The 22,395-nt window shown below is 42.8% G+C and overlaps 1 protein-coding gene across 2 annotated transcripts; it reads left to right on the top strand.

Annotated features, from left to right (window-relative positions):
• The first annotated feature begins 2,959 nt into the window (after positions 1–2,959).
• On the top strand, positions 2,960–20,846 carry dusp27 (dual specificity phosphatase 27). Of its 2 annotated transcripts, none has more exons than XM_061715743.1 (7): positions 2,960–2,998; positions 4,617–4,751; positions 7,377–7,495; positions 10,944–11,175; positions 12,090–12,307; positions 15,817–18,178; positions 19,298–20,846. In XM_061715743.1, the coding sequence occupies exons 2-7, from the start codon at positions 4,636–4,638 to the stop codon at positions 19,545–19,547; spliced, it is 3,297 nt and encodes a 1,098-aa protein (XP_061571727.1). In that variant the 5' UTR covers positions 2,960–2,998; positions 4,617–4,635; the 3' UTR covers positions 19,548–20,846. The 2 variants fall into 2 exon arrangements, with proteins under 2 accessions (XP_061571727.1, XP_061571726.1); XM_061715742.1 differs by lacking the exon at positions 2,960–2,998 and adding an exon at positions 3,552–3,570.
• Positions 20,847–22,395: the final 1,549 nt, after the last annotated feature.

Here is a 22,395-nt window from a genome sequence, read left to right as displayed (position 1 = left end):
TGCCTAAAGCCCCTTTGAGGTACGATATAATATCTATATTCCGTCTTTAGGTCTGGGATATCACAGCCATCACTGAGCGCTATAATGCCAGCCGTTTTGGATGGCATTATCAAAATGACCAGTCGATACATCTGGTTTCCTTACACTGTGGGTGAACAAGCCAACATTTAAAGGCTGCAACATTAAAAATTTGCAGCAATGGCAGGTTTCTCAAATGTAATCGGTGCTATTGGCTGCACTCACATTGCTATAAGGGCTTCAGAGCGAAAATGAATTTGTCTGTGTGAAATGTAAAAATTCGCATTCAATAAATGTACAAGTCCTTTGTGCCTCAAACACGGTTCTAACAAATTTAGTGGCACGGTGGCTCGACACATGTCTCATTCATCCTGACGCACAGCAGTGTAGGAAACAGGCTGCAGGCAGGTGCATGATCAGCAGGCTCATTCATATGCAAAAACAGTCATCAAGTACTTTGCATTGACCATTCTTGGTAGAAAGTGGGCGTGTAGAGGGCGGGATATGAGGCGAATTCACCTGCGCAACCTTCCAGCTGGACAGTGATTTATAAAGAGAACATTGCGTGCAGGTGTGCATGCACACGGTTTTATAAATCAGGATTTTTTTGTGCGCACGCCATTTTCGGCTTTTGAGCGCACGTAAACTTAGTATGAATCAACGGTGGCCGAGACCCGCCATTGCTGAAAATAAAAGTAACGCTGCAAACAGAAACAAACGCAGCTGCAAATTAAAGAAACGTTGCAAATAAAAACAAAAGCTGCTGCAAATAAAAGAAACGCTACAAATATAAAGAAACCCCGCTGCAAATAAAATAATAAACGCCGCTGCAAATAAAAGAAAACAACGCAAATAAAAAAGCCACAACGGAAGTGAATTACCGGGGACTATTTTTGCTGATGCACCGGTGTTGTTTACGTGAGAGGAGTAGAAGAAGACGAAGAGGACGTGAGTGAAAAGGAAGAAAATAAGAAGAGCGAGGAATAAGAAGAACAACGAACAAGAAAATAAGTGAAAAGGTTAGTGTTCAACGTCGCTACGTGTCATTTTTTTCGTCTTCTTCTTCTCCTCTCACGTAAAAAACGCCGGTGCATCAGCAAAAATAGTCCCCGGTAATTCACTTCCGTTGTGGCTTTTTTATTTGCGTCGTTTTTTTATTTTATTGGCAGCGGCGTTTCTTTTATTTGCAGCAGGGTTTCTTTATATTTTCAGCGTTTCTTTTATTTGCAGTGGCGTTTCTTTTTGTTTGCAGCGTTTATTTTATTTGCAGCAGCGTTTGTTTCTGTTTGCAGCGTTACTTTTATTTTCAGCAATGGCGGGTCTCGGCCACCGTATGAATCCTACGCGCTCTTTTACAAATGAGGCCCCTGATGTCTCAGCAGGACTTGGAAACACTAGTCCAGCATCCATCTTTAGTAGCTTGATTATTGGAACAGCTTCTTTACAGTCCATCTTAAAAAGTCAGTCAGACAACTGCAGCTCATCCACAATTCTGCCTCTCCAGTCCTCAATAAGACCAAAGAAGTGTTTATGTTCATGAGACGCCAAGAAACTCAGCCAATCAGAAGATATTTACGACTTTGTTGTCTGGTTTAAAGCTACTGTAAGCAGCAATGCCACTCCAGGCCACAAGGGGGCGCACACAACTGCCGTGTTGACGTCTGGCAGTTTTTATGAGTGCGGACGGGCGGGCATGTCCTGTAGCACCGTTTGGTCCCAGCAGAGGCGCTGTAGAGGCTGATATGCTGCCTCCATGTGGCCAGACGTGGTACTGCGGCACCAAGCAGCTTTGTGGCGTTTTACTTTATCGCTTTAAAGTCATTACAGCCGCTTCAAATTCAACAGAGGTGTCAAAAGAATTCACATTCATTACTCAGGTAGAAGTATAGATACTACAGTTTAAAAATACTCCTGTAGAAGTTGAAGTATCAACTCAAGTTTTTTACTCAAGTAAAAGTATAAAAGTACTGGTTTCAAAACTACTTAAAGTATTAAAGTAAAAGTAATGTAAGAGGGAAAAAAGCCATTACGGACAAAAGCCATTGAAAATGAATGCATCTTAGTATAATGCAAATATATTAAAGAACCATATATGTGTACTATTGAGCATTAACATGTGTTTCAGAGAGCAGCAGATATGATGACTAGTCTATAAGTATTGTAATGGTGCAAAAAGTCAAACTTCAGAGGCATGTTATCATTTATCCTAACCTTTATTGGAATGTACATCCAAGTTTGGTTGCAGGAATCTGAGGGAACGGATGTAAGAACAAAACTGGACAAGAACATCTGAAACAACCACAACCAAATTCACTCTATCCGGATGGAGCAATTTAACTGGATAGTTTTTTTTAAAGGCCGAAATGAAATAGAGTAACGAGGCTGTTTTTAAAATGTAAGGAGTAAAAAGTACAGATAATTGCGTGAAAATATAAGGAGTAAAAGTAAAAAGTCGTCTGAAAAATAATTACTCCAGTGAAGTATAGATAACCAAAATTTCTACTTAAGTAAGGTAAGGAAGTATTTGTACTTTGTTACTTGACACCTCTGAAATTCAACATCTGTAGACCCAAAAGTAGAGAAAGAAAGGGGAGAGAAGAGATGGAGGGAGCGACGGACAGATGACAGGAAAAATAAAATACCGGTAGATGAAAATAAGGCAAGTTAAGGTCAAAATGAAGGAAACGTGAAAGAAAACCGTGAATAAAGTGAAAGAAAAGATGGAAAAACAAAGGGGGGGAAAGAGAAGGTCACAAGGAGGGAAAGAAGGAAACACATGAAGAAAGAAGAGAAACTAAAATGACTGATGAGAACAGCTGCTGTGGAGGTACTCTGGTACTCGGATACAAGTACTCGGATACTTCAGGGTGGTGTCGGGTGTCCGCTGACCCTGAGAGAGAGGAGGGGGGGACCGGCTCTAACTTTAGGAGGAGCGTCAGAGCGGCCGGCGTCGCCTTCAGAGGAGTCCACGACCACCGAGGTGAGCACACACACACTCTCTCTCACACTCTCTCACACACACACACACACACACACATGGACAGGTAGAACACCTTCTCGGCCTGACGATTTGTTTCAGATTGTTTTTCTGACGTCTGACCGACTGCAGGTTAAAACTCGAAGCTCTGAGCTGCTCGGAGGCCTTTAGGCTGAGGCAGCTGTCATCACCTCCAAAATAGATCTGCTGGAAGGCCTCACACACTCTCTAAAACACACACACACACCCACACACACACACACACTCACACACTCACACGCTCACACACACGTCACCCTGAAACCTGCCTGACTGCACTAATCGTGGCCTTGTTGTTGCCACAGTCGTCACCGTTTGTTCGTCGGAGGGGAATCGGGACAAACACGTTTTAATCTCCTCCAGCGTGTAAAGAGGATAATCAAAAGAGACGACGATCCAAACGTCGTCCACACAATCGCTGGTGAACACGACTGCAGGCGGATCACCAAGCTCTGCTCTGGACGCGACATCCAGCCGCACGTTAGGTTAAATTAAAGCAGGGAGGCTGAAAAAGGCCTTAAAGAATTGTGTTGAAGGTGTTTTATGATGTTCCCTCAACTCTCCCTGATGGTTTCAGTTGTTTCCGTGTGTGTGGTCGAGTAAATGTAACTTTAACCCCAAAGAGTCACGTTTACAATCACGAATATGGTGCTTTGTTGTGTTTTCAGTCCTTATTTAACATTACTGAAGAACGAAGTGATGGCTTTTATGTATCAAAATTAAAGCCACTCTATTGAGTAATTCCACTTCGGACCGTCCGTCACAACAAGGGTCACGTGTCCCTGGAGCCGGATATGAAAAGGTCAGACGGGGAACCGCTCCTAGAGTTCCTGCAGCCGAGGGCAGACCCATGTGGATGAGGGGGAGGAACTTTCAGCCTGCGTTTTCTACTTTAACCTTTTCCTTCTTCATCAGGGGTGATAAGCACACTGTAAGAAAAGCCCGTAGAAATTACCGTAAAAAACTGTGAAATAGCAACGGTGAAGGATGTTAAATGTTACAGATGAAAATCTTTGTTGACATTGTGTCAGAGTTTGTCTGTCTAACGTGTAATAACTCATTTAATGAAGACATTACTCAAAGAATTCAATGATAGTATGTAGATGTTTATTTCACAACAAAACACCGCTATTAATACTACCAAATATGTTACTCAATACACAATCTTTTAATAAAATAAGCGGAAAAATTCAGTCAAATTACTGTCTTATACTTAAGACTTACTTAATTACTTATAATGAGGCTTTTACCGATTAATAATGCCTCTATTTTGATGTTTTCCAGTGAAATTTAATTGGATTAGATGTAAAATAAGCAATGGCTGCACGTAAATTGTACAGGAGAAAATAGCTTTAATGAAGGCATAGTCATGTTAATTTGGCTGAAAATGGATGTTGAATTTACCAGTTTTGTACGTAAATTGTATAATGTTATTTTGTAAAGGATTACAGTTTAAAATTGTAAAATTCACGGGTTGTTCTGTAATGTGTTTTACAATCCGCTGTATCTTTTACAGTATTATTCTGGCAACCACCACAGCTGCCAGTTTTTTTCCGTAAAACAACATTTTTTTTTCTTACAGTGCAGAAATCCCGGTTGCCATGGCGTCGGTCAGCGACAGCGGGGAGCAGCCCGACCAGGCGGTTCCTGACGGAGACGAGGAGGACAGGAGCGTCCGAGGGGTCCAGTCTCATTACCTGCGCTGCCCCTCTCCCAGGTAAAGGCAGGATCCGTGGGGCCGTGAACGCACCGACAACCAAAACTCTCTTCGTTCGTTCGTTTTGATTTATTTCGAACATGTATATATTTAAAAAAAAAACAAGAAAAAAAGATAAGAGAAACAAATACAGGTGGGCATTCCGCCACATAAAGAAAAAAAAACATATAAAAAAACATATTTCAGTTACATGTTCGAAAAGGAGTGGGAGGAAGTATAAACTTATTTAATCCCACCCCCTTTCCACAACTAAACATAAATTATATGCCTGTATTTACACTTTATACTATACACTAATTTGTATAAATAAATAAATATATATCATTTTTACAAAAATAACCTGTTTAATACCAAATGTAAGCTCTATCATAAATATAATATAACTATGATATAAATATACTATGACTATGATATAAATATAATGTGTATATCTATACAAACATACAAAGACAGCATGACGAAATAGCAGAACACACAGCTGATGATCTTTAAACACAGTCTTCACTTTTATACCTCAAATAAACTATGTCTTTATATTTCTTCTTAAATTGTTTTATGTTTGTACATTCTTTTAACTCCAAATTCAAATCATTCCACAGTTTAATTTCACAAACTGATACACAAAAACTTATTTTTGTTGTACGCACAAATAAAGATTTGAAGTTGGTTTCTCCTTAAATTATAACCCCCTTCCCTCCCAATTAATAATTTCTGAATGTTATCCAGTAGAGAATGATTTTTTGCTTTAAACATTACTTGTGCAGATTGAAATGCCACTAAACTCTCTTGATCTGGTTGTGTTGCTAACGAGAAGACCTCCAGAACCAGCTCTGGGTCGGTCCGGGAGGGTAAGCAGCCTGGGGCGGTTAGCTTCACTGTGGTTCAGAGCTGCTGGCCAGAGCCGACCAGAACCAGCAGCTGGACCATCTCTGGATTATCAGTCCACCTCTGGCAGCAGCTGGATCCTCTGGTACTCCTTTTCCACCAAACCGGTTCCAGGGCTGGTTCTGGTTCTGGTTCTGGGCCAATGCTGAGTTTGCAACCAGGCTTTCTGTTTCCACTGACAAAGAACTGGCTCCGGTTCCAAGCAGAGTTATTATCATTCACTAAAACGAACAATCTTTCTTTCTTTCTTTCTTTCTTTCTTTCTTTCTTTCTTTCTTTCTTTCTTTCTTTCTTTCTTTCTTTCTTTCTTTCTTTCTTTCTTTCTTTCTTTCTTTCTTTCTTTCTTTCTTTCTTTCAGGCTCATATCTTTCTTTCTTTCTTTGTTTCTTTGTTTCTTTGTTTCTTTGTTTCTTTCTTTGTTTGTTTCTTTCTTTCTTTCTTTCTTTCTTTCTTTCTCCCAAAATACGTCACAAAGCTCTTCAAGAGCTAAGCAGCTTTTGAAAAAAAGGTTCAAATATGTTTCCTGTCTAAAAGGGAAAAAGAGTTGTTTTTCTTTTCAAGCTGAACTCAAACCTCTCCTTCTCGGTGTTAATCAGCACCAACTCGTGTATATCTATAGAAAGATACTTCAGTGACATTTCAAGATGAAAATGTCGCTGAGGAACCATGACAACCCGGCGTGGACGGATCAGTCCTGCAGCCGCTGCAGATGTGGGCGTGTGTTGTTCTCTCAGATGTAAGTCGCTTTGGATAAAAGCGTCTGCTAAATGACAGGACTAGTAGAAGTCAATCAGAGGCTGATTGGAGTCGGATCAGAACCTGATTCCAGATTCTTTCACCACATTGTTTTCTCTGTTTTTGAATTCTTTTCCCTCCATTTGTAAACGTTTCTTGATTATTTAAGTATATTTGAGCTATGTTGTTTCTATGTGGCCTCAGGTGACCTTGAGTGTTCTGAGAGGTTATATATATATATATATATATATATATATATATATATATATATATATATATATATATATATATATATATATATATATATATAAACTGTTGCTGCTTCTTTGAGACCAGATGAAATAGGGCTGGGCGATATATCGAGATTTTAATATATATCGATATATTTTCAAATGCAATATGTTGGGAGACAATATCGTTTATATCGATTATTAAAAAAAAAAAAAACATGTTTTTTTTTTAATGATTTTGATATAGCTTATTTTGTGAAAAAATTGACTTGAATGTTTTATTTGAGATTTGCACAAATGTTTTGTTATTTGCACAACTGTCAACCTCAGTGGAAAAGTCTGCCTGTTACTGTCTACATTGTATTAATTGCACAGTGTATTTTAATTTAATTGTTATGCAGGAAAGGAATATTTGTTTTATTTTATTCAGGAAGCATTTTTATTCTATAAATGCAGGCAGTTTATTTTTATTTCATTTGTTTTATACATTTTGATATTGTGCAGACCTCTGTTAATAAAGGAACCTGTGTGACATTTGGCACGAGGCTTTGTATTAAAACTGACTTTGTTTTTTTAAGGGTTTGCCTCAGAAAAAAATGAAGCTAACAGAGATGCTATGCTATAATGCTTTGGGGGAAACCCCAATTATGGCACAGAAAAAATATCGATATATATAGCGAGTATCGCCATTCAGCTAGAAAATATCGAGATATGACTTTTGGTCCATATCGCCCAGCCCTAAGATGAAACTTAACGCCAAGGTCTTGCTCTGCAGTTTCTCGATGGCGTCCGAGTCCAGATTCTCCATGATCTCCGGCTCGGAGACCGACAGCATCTTCATGGAGCCCATCCACCTCTCCTCGGCTGTCGCCGCCAAGAAGATCATCAACGAGGGTGAGACGAGCACGACTGGTCGGTTTGAGCCCCGTGTTTCACACGCCGTGATTAACCCTGGTTAGAGCGCACAAGGGAACTCTTAATTCCTTCAAACACGACCCACGAGGGGGAACGAGGCTCCGCCGGAGATGTAGAGCGATGCTGATGGAGGAAATTAGCCTCTCTGACACGTCTCCCATCAGCTCTTCTGTCAAACACTAGCTTAATGGATGATCCATGTTTCATGCGCGGGTGCTGGTACAGCCTTGGCAGCTGTTCCTGCTCCAGTGCGTTGATTTGCAGGAATTGGTGGGGGGTGGCTGTCTTTGTGCGGAGGCATGTTTGTGTTCCCGGGGATGACAGTCGGAGTGGTTCTGCCCCCGCTGGGAGCTGCACGGGGGGGGCAGCAGCAGCCGGAGGCCGCGTTGTTCTGGCGGCTCCGCCCCCGACGCCTGCAGGCCGTCTCAGAGGTTACAACCCATCGTGGTTCCATCAAACGCCCTTTAACACGTTCCTCCCAACCAGGTGAATAACTGGACTGAAACTGGAGAACAAGACTTGAGAGAGGATTCAGGTTTCAGTAGATTTAGAAGAATTAAACAGTAAATAACAAATAAAATGATAAGAAAAGAGGTAAAATAGTAAAAAGCACAAGTTATTAAAAAGTAAGGACAGTAGAGTCCAGAAGGTACTGTATGTATTTAATTTAGGAGTACGCTTCAGTAAACAGTAATGTTTTTAGGCCTGATTTAAAGGAGCTGACAGTTGGAGCAGACCTCAGGTCTACATAGGGTTGCCACCCGTCCCGTAAAATACGGAATTGTCCTTTATTTGAGAAAAAAATGTTGCGTCCCGTATTGAACTAATACGGGACGCGATTTGTACCGTATTTTCATTAACTTTTACACCAAATTCTAGTTGAATTATTGAAATAAGTTAACTTTTACACCATATTCTAGTTGAATTATTGAACTAAATTTACTTTTACACCATATTCTGGTTGAATTATTGACATAAATTAACCTTTTACACAATATTCTAGTTGAATTATTGAAATAAGTTAACTTTTACACCATATTCTAGTTGAATTATTGAAATAAATTTACTTTTACACCATATTCTGGTTGAATTATTGACATAAATTAACCTTTTACACAATATTCTAGTTGAATTATTGAAATAAGTAACTTTTACACCATATTCTAGTTGAATTATTGAAATAAATTAACCTTTTACACCATATTCTAGTTGAATTATTGAAATAAATTAACCTTTACACCATATTCTAGTTGAATTATTGAAATAAGTTAACTTTTACACCATATTCTAGTTGAATTATTGAAATAAGTTAACTTTTACACCATATTCTAGTTGAATTATTGAAATAAATTAACTTTTACACCATATTCTAGTTGAATTATTGAAATAAATTAACCTTTACACCATATTCTAGTTGAATTATTGAAATAAATTAACCTTTACACCATATTCTAGTTGAATTATTGAAATAAGTAACTTTTACACCATATTCTAGTTGAATTATTGAAATAAATTAACTTTTACACTATATTCTAGTTGAATTATTGAAATAAATTAACCTTTTACACAATATTCTAGTTGAATTATTGAAATAAGTAACTTTTACACCATATTCTAGTTGAATTATTGAAATAAATTAACCTTTACACCAAATTCTAGTTGAATTATTGAAATAAGTAACTTTTACACCATATTCTAGTTGAATTATTGAAATAAATTAACTTTTACACCATATTCTAGTTGAATTATTGAAATAAGTTAACTTTTACACCATATTCTAGTTGAATTATTGAAATAAATTAACTTTTACACCATATTCTTCACCTGCAGGCTATATTCTACATCTGGGCTGATGTGGACATACGTAGCATAGGAGGATATTTCAATTACTAGTATGGTTGTCTGTCTGTACAGTCATGCAAGTTCAATGCTATTAAAGCACTTTAAACTTTAAATCAAAGCATTTAGTTTTTTCATATAAAATAAACACATTTTTATTCAGTTTAGAAGTTTTGGGGCTTTTTTTTGGCTCCTGCGCTGCTGAAATCAGGGCGTCCCTTATTTCTATTTCTGAAAGGTGGCAACCCTAGGTCTACAGGAAGTTTGTTCCACCGGTGAGGAGCAGAATAACTGAACGCTGCCTCACCTTGCTTGGTTCTGGTTCTTGTGACACAACAAACCAGATCCAGATGAAGCTCAGGGGTCTGGGAGCTTCATAGGAACTAACAGATCCAGCATGTATTACCAGTTTCCTGGTGTAATGTGGTCCAGTTTTCTGGTGTTTGTAAGGACTCTGGCCGCAGCGTTCTGGATCAGCTGCAGCTGCCTGATTGATTTCTTGTTAAGGCCTGTAAAGATGCCATTGCAATAATCCAACCTACTGAAAATGAATGCATGAATAAGTTTTTCCATGTCTTGTTTAGACAGAAACCCCTCTATTCTAGCAATGTTTTTCAGGTGGGAATATCATTATACAAAGGAAGTATAATGATTTTAAGGGATAAAAGATGATTCATTCTTGAGTTTCTGTCCGAGTAGACATGGGGTCGGCAACCCGTGGCTCTAGAGCCGCATGCGGACCTTTAGCGCCGCCCTGGTGGCTCCTGGAGCTTTTTCAAAAATGTTTGACCTTTTTTTTTTTCCTTTTTTTTCTTCTTTTTTTCTTCCTTTTTCCTTTCCTTATTAATCTCGACATTTCTACTTTTTTCTCGAAATTTTGACTTAATTCCCGAGATTGTACTTCAACATTAATCTCGACATTTCGACTTTTTTCTCGACATTTCGACTTTTTTCTCGAAATTGTACTTCAACATTAATCTCGACATTTTGACCTTTTTCTCGAAATTTCGACTTTTTTCTCGACATTTCGACTTTTTTCTCGAAGTGCATAATGAAAAAAAAAATCTTTCCCCAGTTATAATTAATATAGATATATGCAGCATGTGTTGTCTTCATTTTAAGGCTTATAAAAGACTTTTCATTTTTTGCGGCTCCAGATTTTGTGTTTTTGGTCAACATTAATCTCGACATTTCGACTTTTTTCTCAGAATTTCAACTTTTTTCTCTGCATTTCGACTTTTTTCTCGAAATTTCAACTTTTTTCTCGACATTTCGACTTTTTTCTCGAAGTGCATAATGAAAAAAAAAATCTTTTCCCAGTTATAATTAATATAGATATATGCAGTATGTGTTGTCTTCATTTTAAGGCTTATAAAAGACTTTTCATCATTTGCGGCTCCAGACATATTTGATTTTTGTGTTTTTGGTCCAATATGGCTCTTTCAACATTTTGGGTTGCCGACCCCTGGAGTAGACAGAAACATCTTTAAGGTCGGTGTTTATCTCTTTGGGTCAGAGTACCGGTCAGTACATTTACTCGGGCCGAGGCTATGTTTTCCCTCACACCTCCATGACCGTCTCTCCTCAGAGCTCCCGCCGCGCGGGCCGCGCAGCACGTCCATCCCGGAGTCCATGCTGGAGACGGCCGACCAGCTGATGGTGGAGGACCTCTACAACCGCGTTAGGGACATGATCGACGACCGCAGCCCCTACAACACGCCCTGCGTGCTGGACATCCAGAGGGCCATGGTGCAGGACCGCCTGGAGGCTCCCAGCAACCCCGTGGACGAGGTGTTTCCCAACATCTTCATCGCTGAGAAGTGAGTTCCCAGAAGGCCTAGAGCAGGGGTGTCAAATGTGCGGCCCGCGGGCCGCAACGCAAAATACCGAAATGTTAATTTACTAAAAAGGAAGGCATAAATAATTGCCATGAATCGCAGCATATCCAATAATATATTTCTTCTACAAATCCATCGTTATTCCACAAATAGAGCAGTTTTTGACATTTTTTTAGTTTTCTAGAATGCATTTGCCGATTATATTTCTTTGTAGACGGTCGTTTATTTTTATTAACCGACTACTATTATATATTTTCGCAGGAAAAATATCACTGCTAAAAAAGATGATAGAAGATATTTATTCAGAGAATTTCAGTTTTGAATCCGAGGATAGTGACAAAGTAAAACAGTTAAAAAAGAAGTGCTGACTTTTTCGGCACACTGGCGTAAATATCCGCGCCAATTTTTAAAAATAAATACACTTAATTGTACTGGAAAAATCTCTAAATCACAAAGAAACACTCTCGGATGTAATAAGAAAGATTTTGCTTTTAATTAAACTTCCTATAAAAAAGCGAAATATAAAAAAAACATATTTGTTCTGTTTATCTTTGTAAAATGATATTAAAAGTATCTTACATAATTTGAAAAAAAACCCGAGAAATTTCAAGAAAAGATCCTGAAGAAATATATTTTACATAATTAGAGTGTAAACAAAGTGCATATTTCCTTTAAAATTAACTAAACTGATATTGGATTAGATAACAATAGTAAAAAAAAAAAAGAATTAGAGAAAAAATGTTCTGCACCGTTTTTGTTATTTTGAGCGTGCAAGAAAAAACTTGGTCAAATCCGGCCCGCCAAGCAAAATGAGTTTGACACCCCTGGCCTAGAGGGAGGAATGCCGCCTCGTACCTCCTTCAGGCGTGAACCGCGTGCGTCTTCTGTGTGTCCAGGTCTGTTGCGGTCAACAAGTCCCGTCTGAAGCGCATGGGCATCACCCACGTCCTGAACACGGCCCACGCCACCGGCGTCTACACCAACGCCTCCTTCTACGCCGGCATGAGCATCCAGTACATGGGCATCGAGGTGGACGACTTCCCCGACGCCGACATCTCGCCGCACTTCCGGCCGACCGCCGAGTTCCTGGACGACGCGCTGCTCACGCACAAAGGTGAGAGGAGCTCGTCCTGCTCGTCCCGCTCGTCCCGCGGTTCAGACCAGGGAAGAGCCGAGAAAGCAAATGTTGTCCTGCTTTTATTGGGGAGTTTGGGGCTAGTGTTGTTTCTGTCAGCCTGTTTCAATTCTAGTTTTAGTTTAGTCATAGTTTTTATTAGTTTTAGTCACGTTCATTCTCCTTTTAGTCATGTCAAGTTTCAGTCGACTAAAAGTCTGAGCATTTTAGTCTTATTTTAGTCATAATTGTCCAGGACCATTTTAGTCTAGTTTTAGTCAAAGATTGTATTTAGCCAAACCCATTTTACAATTCCAACAAGGTTATCTTATTATTATGTTATTGTTACCTCATAGACTCAAGAATACATTCATTCCAGATACAGAAGACTCTAATTTGAGTTTACAACATATTTATTTTTCCGCATTTCTCCCCGTCTTTTTCTTTTTCGACGACACATTGGGTTTTCTTTTCCACGTCTATGTAGGAAAGTGTATCCAAAGATGGTTCTTCTTCTTCTCCCCCCCAGAGCAGATCCCTGCGTTTCTCTATGTAACTTTGTTTTTAATTAACGTTAACTAGAGCTCTGCGTTAACGGCATCAGCCTCTAACTCTGCAGCTGCATCTTCTGGATCTGATTCCCCGCTGCAGCGACTGGGATTGAGGACTAACGTCACCCAGCAGAACTAAACCAGAGAAACTACTGAAAACATGGACATTAAACCAGAGAAACTACTGAAAACATGGACATTAAACCAGAGAAACTACTGAAAACATGGACATTAAACCAGAGAAACTACTGAAAACATGGACATTAAACCAGAGAAACTACTGAAAACATGGACATTAAACCAGAGAAACTACTGAAAACATGGACATTAAACCAGAGAAACTACTGAAAACATGGACATTAAACCAGAGAAACTACTGAAAACATGGACATTAAACCAGAGAAACTACTGAAAACATGGACATTAAACCAGAGGAAACTATTGAAAACATGGACATTAAACCAGAGAAACTACTGAAAACATGGACATTAAACCAGAGAAACTACTGAAAACATGGACATTAAACCAGAGAAACTACTGAAAACATGGACATTAAACCAGAGAAACTACTGAAAACATGGACATTAAACCAGAGAAACTACTGAAAACATGGACATTAAACCGGAGAAACTACTGACACATTGTCAACAATTTACTGTTGAATGGACAATGGACAGAAACAGGAAACAGATGGAGAACAAACATGGTATCAGATGATGTGGTTGAAAAGTCACACTTATGACTTTTCAGTTATCTCTGGTGTGCAGAGCAACAGACATCCTTTTAAGAAATGGTGAAGGGGGTTTTGTTGTCATGAGATGGTCAACTAACCCTTAAAGACAATGAGACGGCTGTCAGTCGACCCCCCTTACGAAAACTCAGGAAGTGGCTTCCCTGATATCTGTTTAGAGCATGTGATGGGGGTCTTGAAACTGATGCACCTAAAAACAATGGTTAATTGACCAACGAGGAAGTCAGCAGTTTTAACCTCCTGCGTGTGTCAAAGCATGTCTAAAACACAGTCAGCTCTCTGACTTGACTTGATTCTGATTCTCATAAGAACAAACTTAATTCAGACTTTGATTAATCTGACATTTCCCTCCTCTTGGTCTTATGAAACTTCACAGTAAACAAAATAAAACACTCCAGTGTCATCGTAAACATACAGGTAATGAAAACACAGAAAAGTACAAAGACAGTAATAGTCAGAATCGTAATTTCAGTCATTATGTCAGCATGACTCAGTAGTGAAAAAGTTAATTCCATTCCTCGGACTCCTCTCCTAGTTTGTTGTAACCAGTCAGTTTGGCTAGTCTTCTTCTTCAGGCCGTGCTGGTGAGATAGGCATCAGGTGATTTCTTCAGCGGGCAAAGGTTTGAGTACCGCCCGACTTCCCGCCTACTCAAGCCTGGAATTTCTCTGCTAGCTTTCACTGCAACTGGTGAACGCAGTAGATCGTTCAACAGCCTTTACTGCTGTTGGTGTCCTGATCTTGGACAGCAAAAGGGCCTGTCCTGACGGAGTGATGACGTTTCACCACTCGACTCAGGATCTGGTCACCCATTTCAGCAGTTCCTGCTTAGGAGAGAGGAAGAGGGAGAGGAAGAAAACAGCAGTCCACAAGAATTCTAAACATTCTCATGTACATTCCGACTAATGGCCGTCATTCAGGCCATGGCTTTCCTGAACCTTAACGTAACAGGCCATTAGTTCACTCCAAGAATGAAATCCATATGGATAACTCCAAATGGATAGGTCCTTTCATGTTGTATCTGCAACATGTCGGAAAGCTCCTACTAAAAAAAAATTTAAAAGGGTATTTAGTATTTAATCCTCATGATGTATCATATGTACATACCCTTACTCCCTCCTGTTTGAGCCATAGAAACTCCCTATGGCTCAACTTAGCCACCAGGGGGAACAGATTCCTTGGAAGCACCAGTTTGCTTTGCTCCAGACAAAGGCCTTCTGAAGTTACAGCGGCTAGTTGCAGTAGCACCTTCATTTAGCCAAATGCTTTTCTCTCTTTGCAAGAGCATTGTTTCTAATGTCAACAGGGGATAGAGGGGGTCAGGACCGCCTGAGTCCTGACAGGACAAATGCACAATCCACTTATTTCACCGCGTTTGGATAAAAGTACCCGTGTTTGTGTCATCAGTGGCGTGTTTGAAGATCCAGTTGATCAGAGAGTGCATCTGTGTTTTTGGAAGTGTCCAATGTGTCTTTTAGGCCCCGTTTACACGGAGCAAAAACGGTGGTGTTTTCATGCGTTTTGGCCGTTCGTTTACACGAAAACGAAGCTCAAAGTCACCAAAAACAATCATTCTTCAAAACTCCGGCCAAAGTGGAGATTTTCAAAAACTCTGTTTTCACGTTTGCTTGTAAACGGAGGGAAACTGACATTTAGGACGTCAGAACGTCACATTATGAGACAGAATCGTCACCAGCATCATTTGTGCGACCTGTGTTTACAATTTGTTTGGCCACCGTCAATATTTTCTTGTATTTTACCTGTTTTATATTCTAAAGTCACAATTAAAAGTAACTCCACTCCGTCTTGGAAGTAACTGGCAGTCCAGGCTGATTTATGGTTCCGCGTTACACCAACGCAGAGCCTACGGCGTAGGGTACGCGGCGACGCGCACCGTACGTAGGCTACGCCGTCGATTTAACGCGGAACCATATTATTCAGGCTTCACACGTGTCAGTTGTTGACGTTTTTTACAGGATTCCGATTGGCTAGCATGACTTTATCTTCTCGTTACACTGCCCCCTGCAGGTTTGGCTGCTCATAGCACCTTAACGGCGTATTCATGCGGGTTCGTGTAAACAAGGATATTTTTCAAAACGTAGAGGGGGAAATATCCGTTTTTGTAAATACCCGGCTATGTGTAAACGTGGCCTTATTCTTCGTGGCTTCAGGTTATTTACGAAGTTTTGCCTCACTTTGGCCTGCAGGGAAGGTCCTGGTGCTCTCCATGATGGGCGTGAGCCGCTCCGCCGTGGTGGTGGCGTCCTACCTGATGATCTTCCAGGGCATGACCATCATGGAGGCCCTCACCGCCATCCGGAAGAAGCGTCCCGTCAACCCCAACGAGGGCTTCCTGAAGCAGCTGCGGGAGCTCAACGAGAACCTGCAGGAGGAGCGCGACGACGACGACGACACGCTCAGCCAGTGCTCGGTGATCGACGCGCGAGCCCGCGCCCGGATCTTCGGGGAGGCGGGGGCCGACGAGGACGACGAAGACGAGGACACGGACACGGAGGAGGAGCAGAGCATGGTGGGAGTGAAGGCTCAGTCCATCATGATGGAGGAGGAGGAAGACGCGGCGAGCGTGATGAGCAGCGTGGCCTCCTCCGCCGCCGCCGCCGCGCTCCGAGCCGGACTGGTCCCTAACGGAGCGGAGAACCAGAGCCACGAGCAGGCGGCTCTCCCGGAGCAGAACGGCGGGGGGGATGGCGAAGACGACGACGAAGACGGCCTGGGCGGCATGATCCGCGAGTGGCAGCGCCGGAACGAGAAGTACCAGAACGACGACTGGTGGGAGGCCCAGCTCCACAGCGACGAGGAGGACGGGGACGCGTCCGTAGCAGACGCCGACCTGGAGAGCGTCACCAGCGAGGACGTCAGAGCCGTCAAGCAGCGGCTGAAGCGCCGTAGCAAGCGTCCTCCTTCGGAAGCGGCGTCCACCTCCAGCTGCAGCAGCTACTCCGACCTCTGGAGGCAGCGGCTGAAGGAGATCGAGGAGCAGGCGGCGGCTCGCTACCGGCAGAGGGAGGACGAGGAGGGCAGCGAGAGCACCGCGGCCGAGGCCGACGGGGGGAAGAAGGTGGACGAGGACGTCAACAGCATCCTCTCCGACTCCAGCTCCCTGTACAACTTCTGTCAGAGGAACCGGGAGAAGATGACGCCGCTGGAGCGCTGGCGCGTCAAGCGGATCCAGTTCGGCTGGAACAAGAAGGATCGCGAGGACGGGGAGAAAAGCTCGGCGGGCGAAGGTGAAGAGGAGGCCAAGGCGCCGTCCCTCCAGGACGTCAACCTGACGGCGTACCAGTCGTGGAAGATGCGGCAGCAGAAGCGCCTGGGCGAGCCCAACACGGACGAGCTGCTGGAGCTGGGCCGGGGCGAGGACGCCGCCACCGTCAGGAGGAGGCAGAGACGCGAGGAGCTTCTGGAGCGCTCCAAGAAGACGCTGGAGGAGAGTCAGTCCATGTGCGGCTGGGAGGCCGAGAGCAGCGTCAGCGGCGGCACCATCCCGCTGTCCGCCTTCTGGGCCGGCGCCGGGGTCACCGGGGTCGCCGGCCCGCCGAGCGTCGCCGGCGACGACAACGCGTCCGTGCTCAGCGGCAGGTCTTCCGCCATATCCTCCGTTTCCCAACCCCGCGGTGCACGGTCCTCCCAGTCCGCGGTCGGGCCGGTCCCGCCGGTCCCGCCCATCCTCCCGGTTCCCACTATGCAAGGTCCCGGGGGAGAACCGATGGTCAATCTGTCCAGCATCCAGAACTGGATCGCCAACGTGGTCTCGGAGACGATCAAGCAGAAGCAGAGCGAGATGAGCCTGCCGCCGCCGTCACGCGCCGGGTCCGAGCTCAGCTTCGGCGCCGCCCCCAACGCGCTGGCGGGCCGCGGCGCCGACGACGACAGGGCATCCCTGCTCAGCGGTGCGTCCTACTCCAGGAGTCACGTCCAGGCGCCGTCCGTCCTCTCCGGCGCGGGCTCCAGCAGCGTCTCCGGCCTCAGCGGCCGGGGCTCCGCCCTCGGCTCCACCTACAGCTCCGCCCTGGGCTCCAGGAAAACCAAGATCACCACCACCAGCGTCCCGCTCTTCAGCCTCTTCCAGGACCAGGTGGACCTGGGAAAGCTGGACGCCATGGACAAGGAGATGAAGACGGAGATGAGGGGCAAGATGGCCACCTACGAGAAGAAGAAGATCCTGGAGGACAACAAACGCAGCACTCTGTTCAAGAAGAAGAAACCAAAGGAGGACGGAGATGAGGAGGAGGAGGAGGAAAGGAAGAAGAGGGAAGAGGAGTTTCTGGAAGAGGCAAAGAAGAAGGAGAAGCCAAAGAGGACATACGGGCTCTCGGGGTGCCTGAACCTCAACCCGGCGCTGGAGAGAGACAAGAACACCAGCATCGATGACTGGCTGAGGAGCGTCAGACCTCCGCCCAGAAAGCCGTCCTCGGGGGAGGAAGAGGATCCAGCAGAGGATCCGTACGACGATCTGGACGCCTCCGCCTCGGAGTTTGACTTCTCCAGCAGAAGGGCGTCTTACGCCCGCGAGGAGGACGAGGAGGAGCCGTACGCTGCGTCCTCCAGGTACAGAGGTGTCACGTAACGAAGTACAAATACTTTGTTACCTTACTTAAGTAGAAATTTTGGTTATCTATACTTCACTGGAGTAATTATTTTTCAGAAGATTTTTTACTTTTACTCCTTACATTTTCACACAATTATCTGTACTTTTTACTCCTTACACTCCTTCCTTCCTTCCTTCCTTCCTTCCTTCCTTCCTTCCTTCCTTCCTTCCTTCCTTCCTTCCTTCCTTCCTTCCTTCCTTCCTTCCTTCATTCCCTCCTTCCTTCCTTCCTTCCTTCCTTCCTTCCTTCCTTCCTTCCTTCCTTCCTTCCTTCCTTCCTTCCTTCCTTCCTTCCTTCCTTCCTTCCTTCCTTCTTTCCTCCCTCCTTCCTTCCTTCCTTCCTTCCTTCCTTCCTGCCTCCCTCCCTCCTTCCTTCTTCCCTTCCTCTTTTCTCCCTTCCTTCCTTCCTTCCTTCCTTCCTTCCTTCCTTCCTTCCTTCCTTCCTTCCTTCCTTCCTTCCTTCCTTCCTTCCTTCCTTCCTTCCTTCCTTCCTTCCTTCCTTCCTTCCCTTACTTAAGTAGACATTTTGGTTATCTATACTTCACTGGAGTAATTATTTTTCAGACCACTTTTTACTTTTACTCCTTACATTTTCACGCAATTATCTGTACTTTTTACTCCATACATTTTAAAAACAGCCTCGTTACTCTATTTCATTTCGGCCTTTAAAAAAAACTAAACTTGGATGTACATTCCAATAAAGGTTAGGATAAATGATAACATGCCTCTGAAGTTTGACTTTTTGCACCATTACAATACTTATAGGCAACTAGTCATCATATCTCCTGCTCTCTGAAACACATGTTAATGCTCAATAGTACACATATATGCTTCTTTAATATATTTGCATTATACTAAGATACATTCATTTCAATGGCTTTTGTCCTTAATGGCTTTTTTCCCCCTTACATTACTTTTACTTTTATACTTTAAGTAGTTTTGAAACCAGTACTTTTATACTTTTACTTGAGTAAAAAACTTGAGTTGATACTTCAACTTCTACAGGAGTATTTTTAAACTCTAGTATCTATACTTCTACCTGAGTAATGAATGTGAATACTGAAGACACCTCTGTCCAGGTACCAGTCCAGGCTGCGGGGAGATGCTCCGAGCGAAGGCAGGTACACCGACGCTTCCTCCAAGAGAAAGTTCACTCATCAGGAGGACGCCGTCGGCGACGAGGAGGACGACATCTCCGCCTTCATCGCCCAGACCAGACAGAGGATCCGCGCCCGCGCCGCGGCCGAGGCCGAGGACGACGAGGTGCTGGCTGCGTGGAGGGCCCAGCAGGACGCCAGGTCTCAGAGCCGGAGCGACTCGGCAGCGTGACGACCCCCGGGTCGCGTCTGTGACGTTCACAGAGTCCAAACACGAACATCTGATGCACTATTGTTCACGAAAGCAGTGTGGGCTTCACACCCGCAAGGGAAGAGACGCATTAATTTTCTCCTCACGCCTTGAAGTTCAGACTCCTCGCCGGAGCCGGCCGGCGGTGATGATGCGTTGCCCTCGGTTACGGCGTCCTCGGCACCTGTGTGGAAGGTTTGGTTTGTTTTATTCAGGATCCCCATTAGCATTAGCAACAGCATTAGCTATTCTTCGTGGGGTGCGACATACACACAACACACAAATTAACACTTAATACATAACAGACACACATTATACATGACAAACAAAACAATAATAGACACAACTCCCTTAGTCACAAACAACACAGAGGATAAAACGAAATCACCATCATTCTCAGACATAAATACATAGAAATAAAATCAAATAAAACACTTTCATAAACAATACCTGCCTGAAATGATCTTATCTTAGAATTCTTGACCACTTTTCACCTTTATTGTGATAGGGTTTCCACTAGCCTACCTGTAATCCTATCCAAACTTCATTCTGTTCCTTCTACTGTAAATGTCAAATCATCATTCATTAAGATATTTTTTCAACTGAAACCAATCTTTGCTACCTGCATGAGAAATACCGTATTGTCCCGAATACAAGACAGTGTTTTTTGCATTGAAATAAGACTGAAAAAGTGGGGGTCGTCTTACATTCGGAGTCTAGACATTATACCCATTTACACCGCTAGATGGCGCCAGATATCTTTAAAGCGAATGCTGAAATTAACTCCCCAGGCCAAAGCGAACCTCTGTCACGAAGAAGAAAAATAAAAATAGCAGTAGCATGAAGAAGAAAAATAAGAAATAGCAGTAAGAAAGAAAAGAGAAGAAAATAACAGAAAAGGAGAAATGTAGCGACAATCTGGAGAAAAGTGGGTCGAAGAAGTTATGATGCAAACTTCAAGATCATGATTTGAATGAGGCAAAATAACATGCTTTTTCTTTCGAATATATTGTTATAATCATTTGTTTCAGATGTACTGTAATTATTTTCTGTATAAAAATTTAATTTGGTGTTTAAAAAGTATTTTTTCAAATTTGAGTCTTGTAAAGGGGGTCGTCTTACAATCGGGGTCGTCTTATATTCGGGCCAATACTGGTATAGAGTTCCAGCCAGGTGATTTAGTGCAAATCCCCTGGCTGGATGGTGTGAAAAAGCTTTATAAAATAATTTTCCAATTTGTACTTGCACAAAACTTTATTGTTGAAATAAAATGTTATGAAAAAAGGGCGACGAGGTTTTGGTGATCATTGGGCTGCTGCTCGGGTCGTCTCTCCGAAGCGGTTCTCACTGATGAGTCACAGAAAAAAACACAAAAACTATAAAAACAGGGAAAAAAATCAAAGCCGTGGAGGTTTTTATCTCCTAACTGAAGTTTCTCTTTTACACAACCTCGGGCAGACATGAAAGGGCAGTCTCTCTAGGTCCGGGTCCAGATCCAGACCTGCGGTTCTCTACCGACCAGGGGCCAGATTCCCCAATATGTTCTTAAGAACAATCTAAGATCTAAAATTAAGAAGTTCATAAGAAAGTTCTTAAGTGCAATTCCTCAATATTTTCTTAAGAACTGTCTTAAGAACTGTAATTTCTTACGAATTTCTTATTTTTCCTACTTAAGAACTTCTTAAAATATGTCATTGCATTGCACGCGCCAACAAACAACATTTATAGGTAGTTTGGTCTTAACCGTCAGTCACTCACTAAACATGGAGAAGGAGAAAAAGAGATGCAGGAACTTTTCAAGGTTATGGTGGATGAGATTAATTTAAGGTTTTTCTACTAGTTTTTAAGTGTCTTAATGGTCTTGGGCCTTCTTATTTGTCTGCACTACTTTTACCCTATCGACCCTCGCGGACCCTGAGGTCCTCCGGTGCCTTTTAACCATACCAAAAGTTAGAACCAGGACACACGGGGAGGCGGCATTCAGTTTTTATGGTCCCCGATTGTGGAACAGCCTCCCGGAGAACCTCAGGGCCGCAGAGACTGTTGATGTTTTTAAAAAGAGGCTCAAGACCCATCTCTTTAATCAGGCTTTAAACTGACTCATTTAACTCTTTAACTCTAAATTTCTTATGCTCACCCTTACTTTTACATTTTACTGTCTTATTCTTTTAGTTTTTAATGTCTTGCTTTCTAGACATTTTTTTTTTTTAATTAAACTCCTTTAGTGTATTTTATCCTGCTTTCTTGCAGCTTTTAGCTCCAGTGTTTCCTCATGGGGAGCCTCCATGCTGGGAGTGACTCTGGCCTGCAGGGGGTCGTCCTGGGGTCGTCCTGGGGGTGGTTCTGGCCTGGATGGTTGTGGAGCTCTGCACCACGGCTTCACCGCTGTGGTGTGGACTCCTCTATCCGTCCGGGCCAGGATGGTCTCTGTGGGCCCCCCCCTTTGTAGCTGCGGGCTATGAGACCTCCTGGCCTGGACGGCTCCCTATTACCATTTCCTCACCTGGATCCTCTGTGCCTAGCCATGTCTGCACCATGTGTCTGTGTGTGTGTCTGTGTGTATAACCTAAGTCAATTGTAGTGTGCTTGTGTCTGCGGGGAGGGGGGCGGGGCATTAATAAGTTTTATGTTTATTTGTTTTATGTTAAGCACTTTGTGTTGCATTATTTGTATGAGAAGTGCTATATAAATAAAGTTTGATTTGATTTGATTTAATGTGCGAAAAAAAAACTATTGGGGAAAATTAATAATAATTAACTACCATGCTAACTAACATGCTAACAAACAGTTAACAGGCTCTTTGTGTAATTAATTACAAAGTATATCCTCA

This window comes from Cololabis saira, chromosome 24 (genome assembly GCF_033807715.1).
Source record: "Cololabis saira isolate AMF1-May2022 chromosome 24, fColSai1.1, whole genome shotgun sequence".
NCBI lineage: Eukaryota > Metazoa > Chordata > Actinopteri > Beloniformes > Belonidae > Cololabis > Cololabis saira.
Note: the sequence above shows the minus strand (reverse complement) of the source record. Positions and strands in the feature narration are given on the sequence as shown.

What these genes read in the sequence shown, in the direction of transcription:
- dusp27 (XM_061715743.1), top strand. Translation starts at nt 4,636, where the DNA reads ATGGCGTCGGTCAGCGACAGCGGGGAGCAGCCCGACCAGGCGGTTCCT. An exon ending in AACATCTTCATCGCTGAGAA is followed by an intron (nt 11,176 to 12,089) that starts GTGAGTTCCCAG and finishes CTGTGTGTCCAG; the next exon opens with GTCTGTTGCGGTCAACAAGT. An exon ending in CCGTACGCTGCGTCCTCCAG is followed by an intron (nt 18,179 to 19,297) that starts GTACAGAGGTGT and finishes ACCTCTGTCCAG; the next exon opens with GTACCAGTCCAGGCTGCGGG.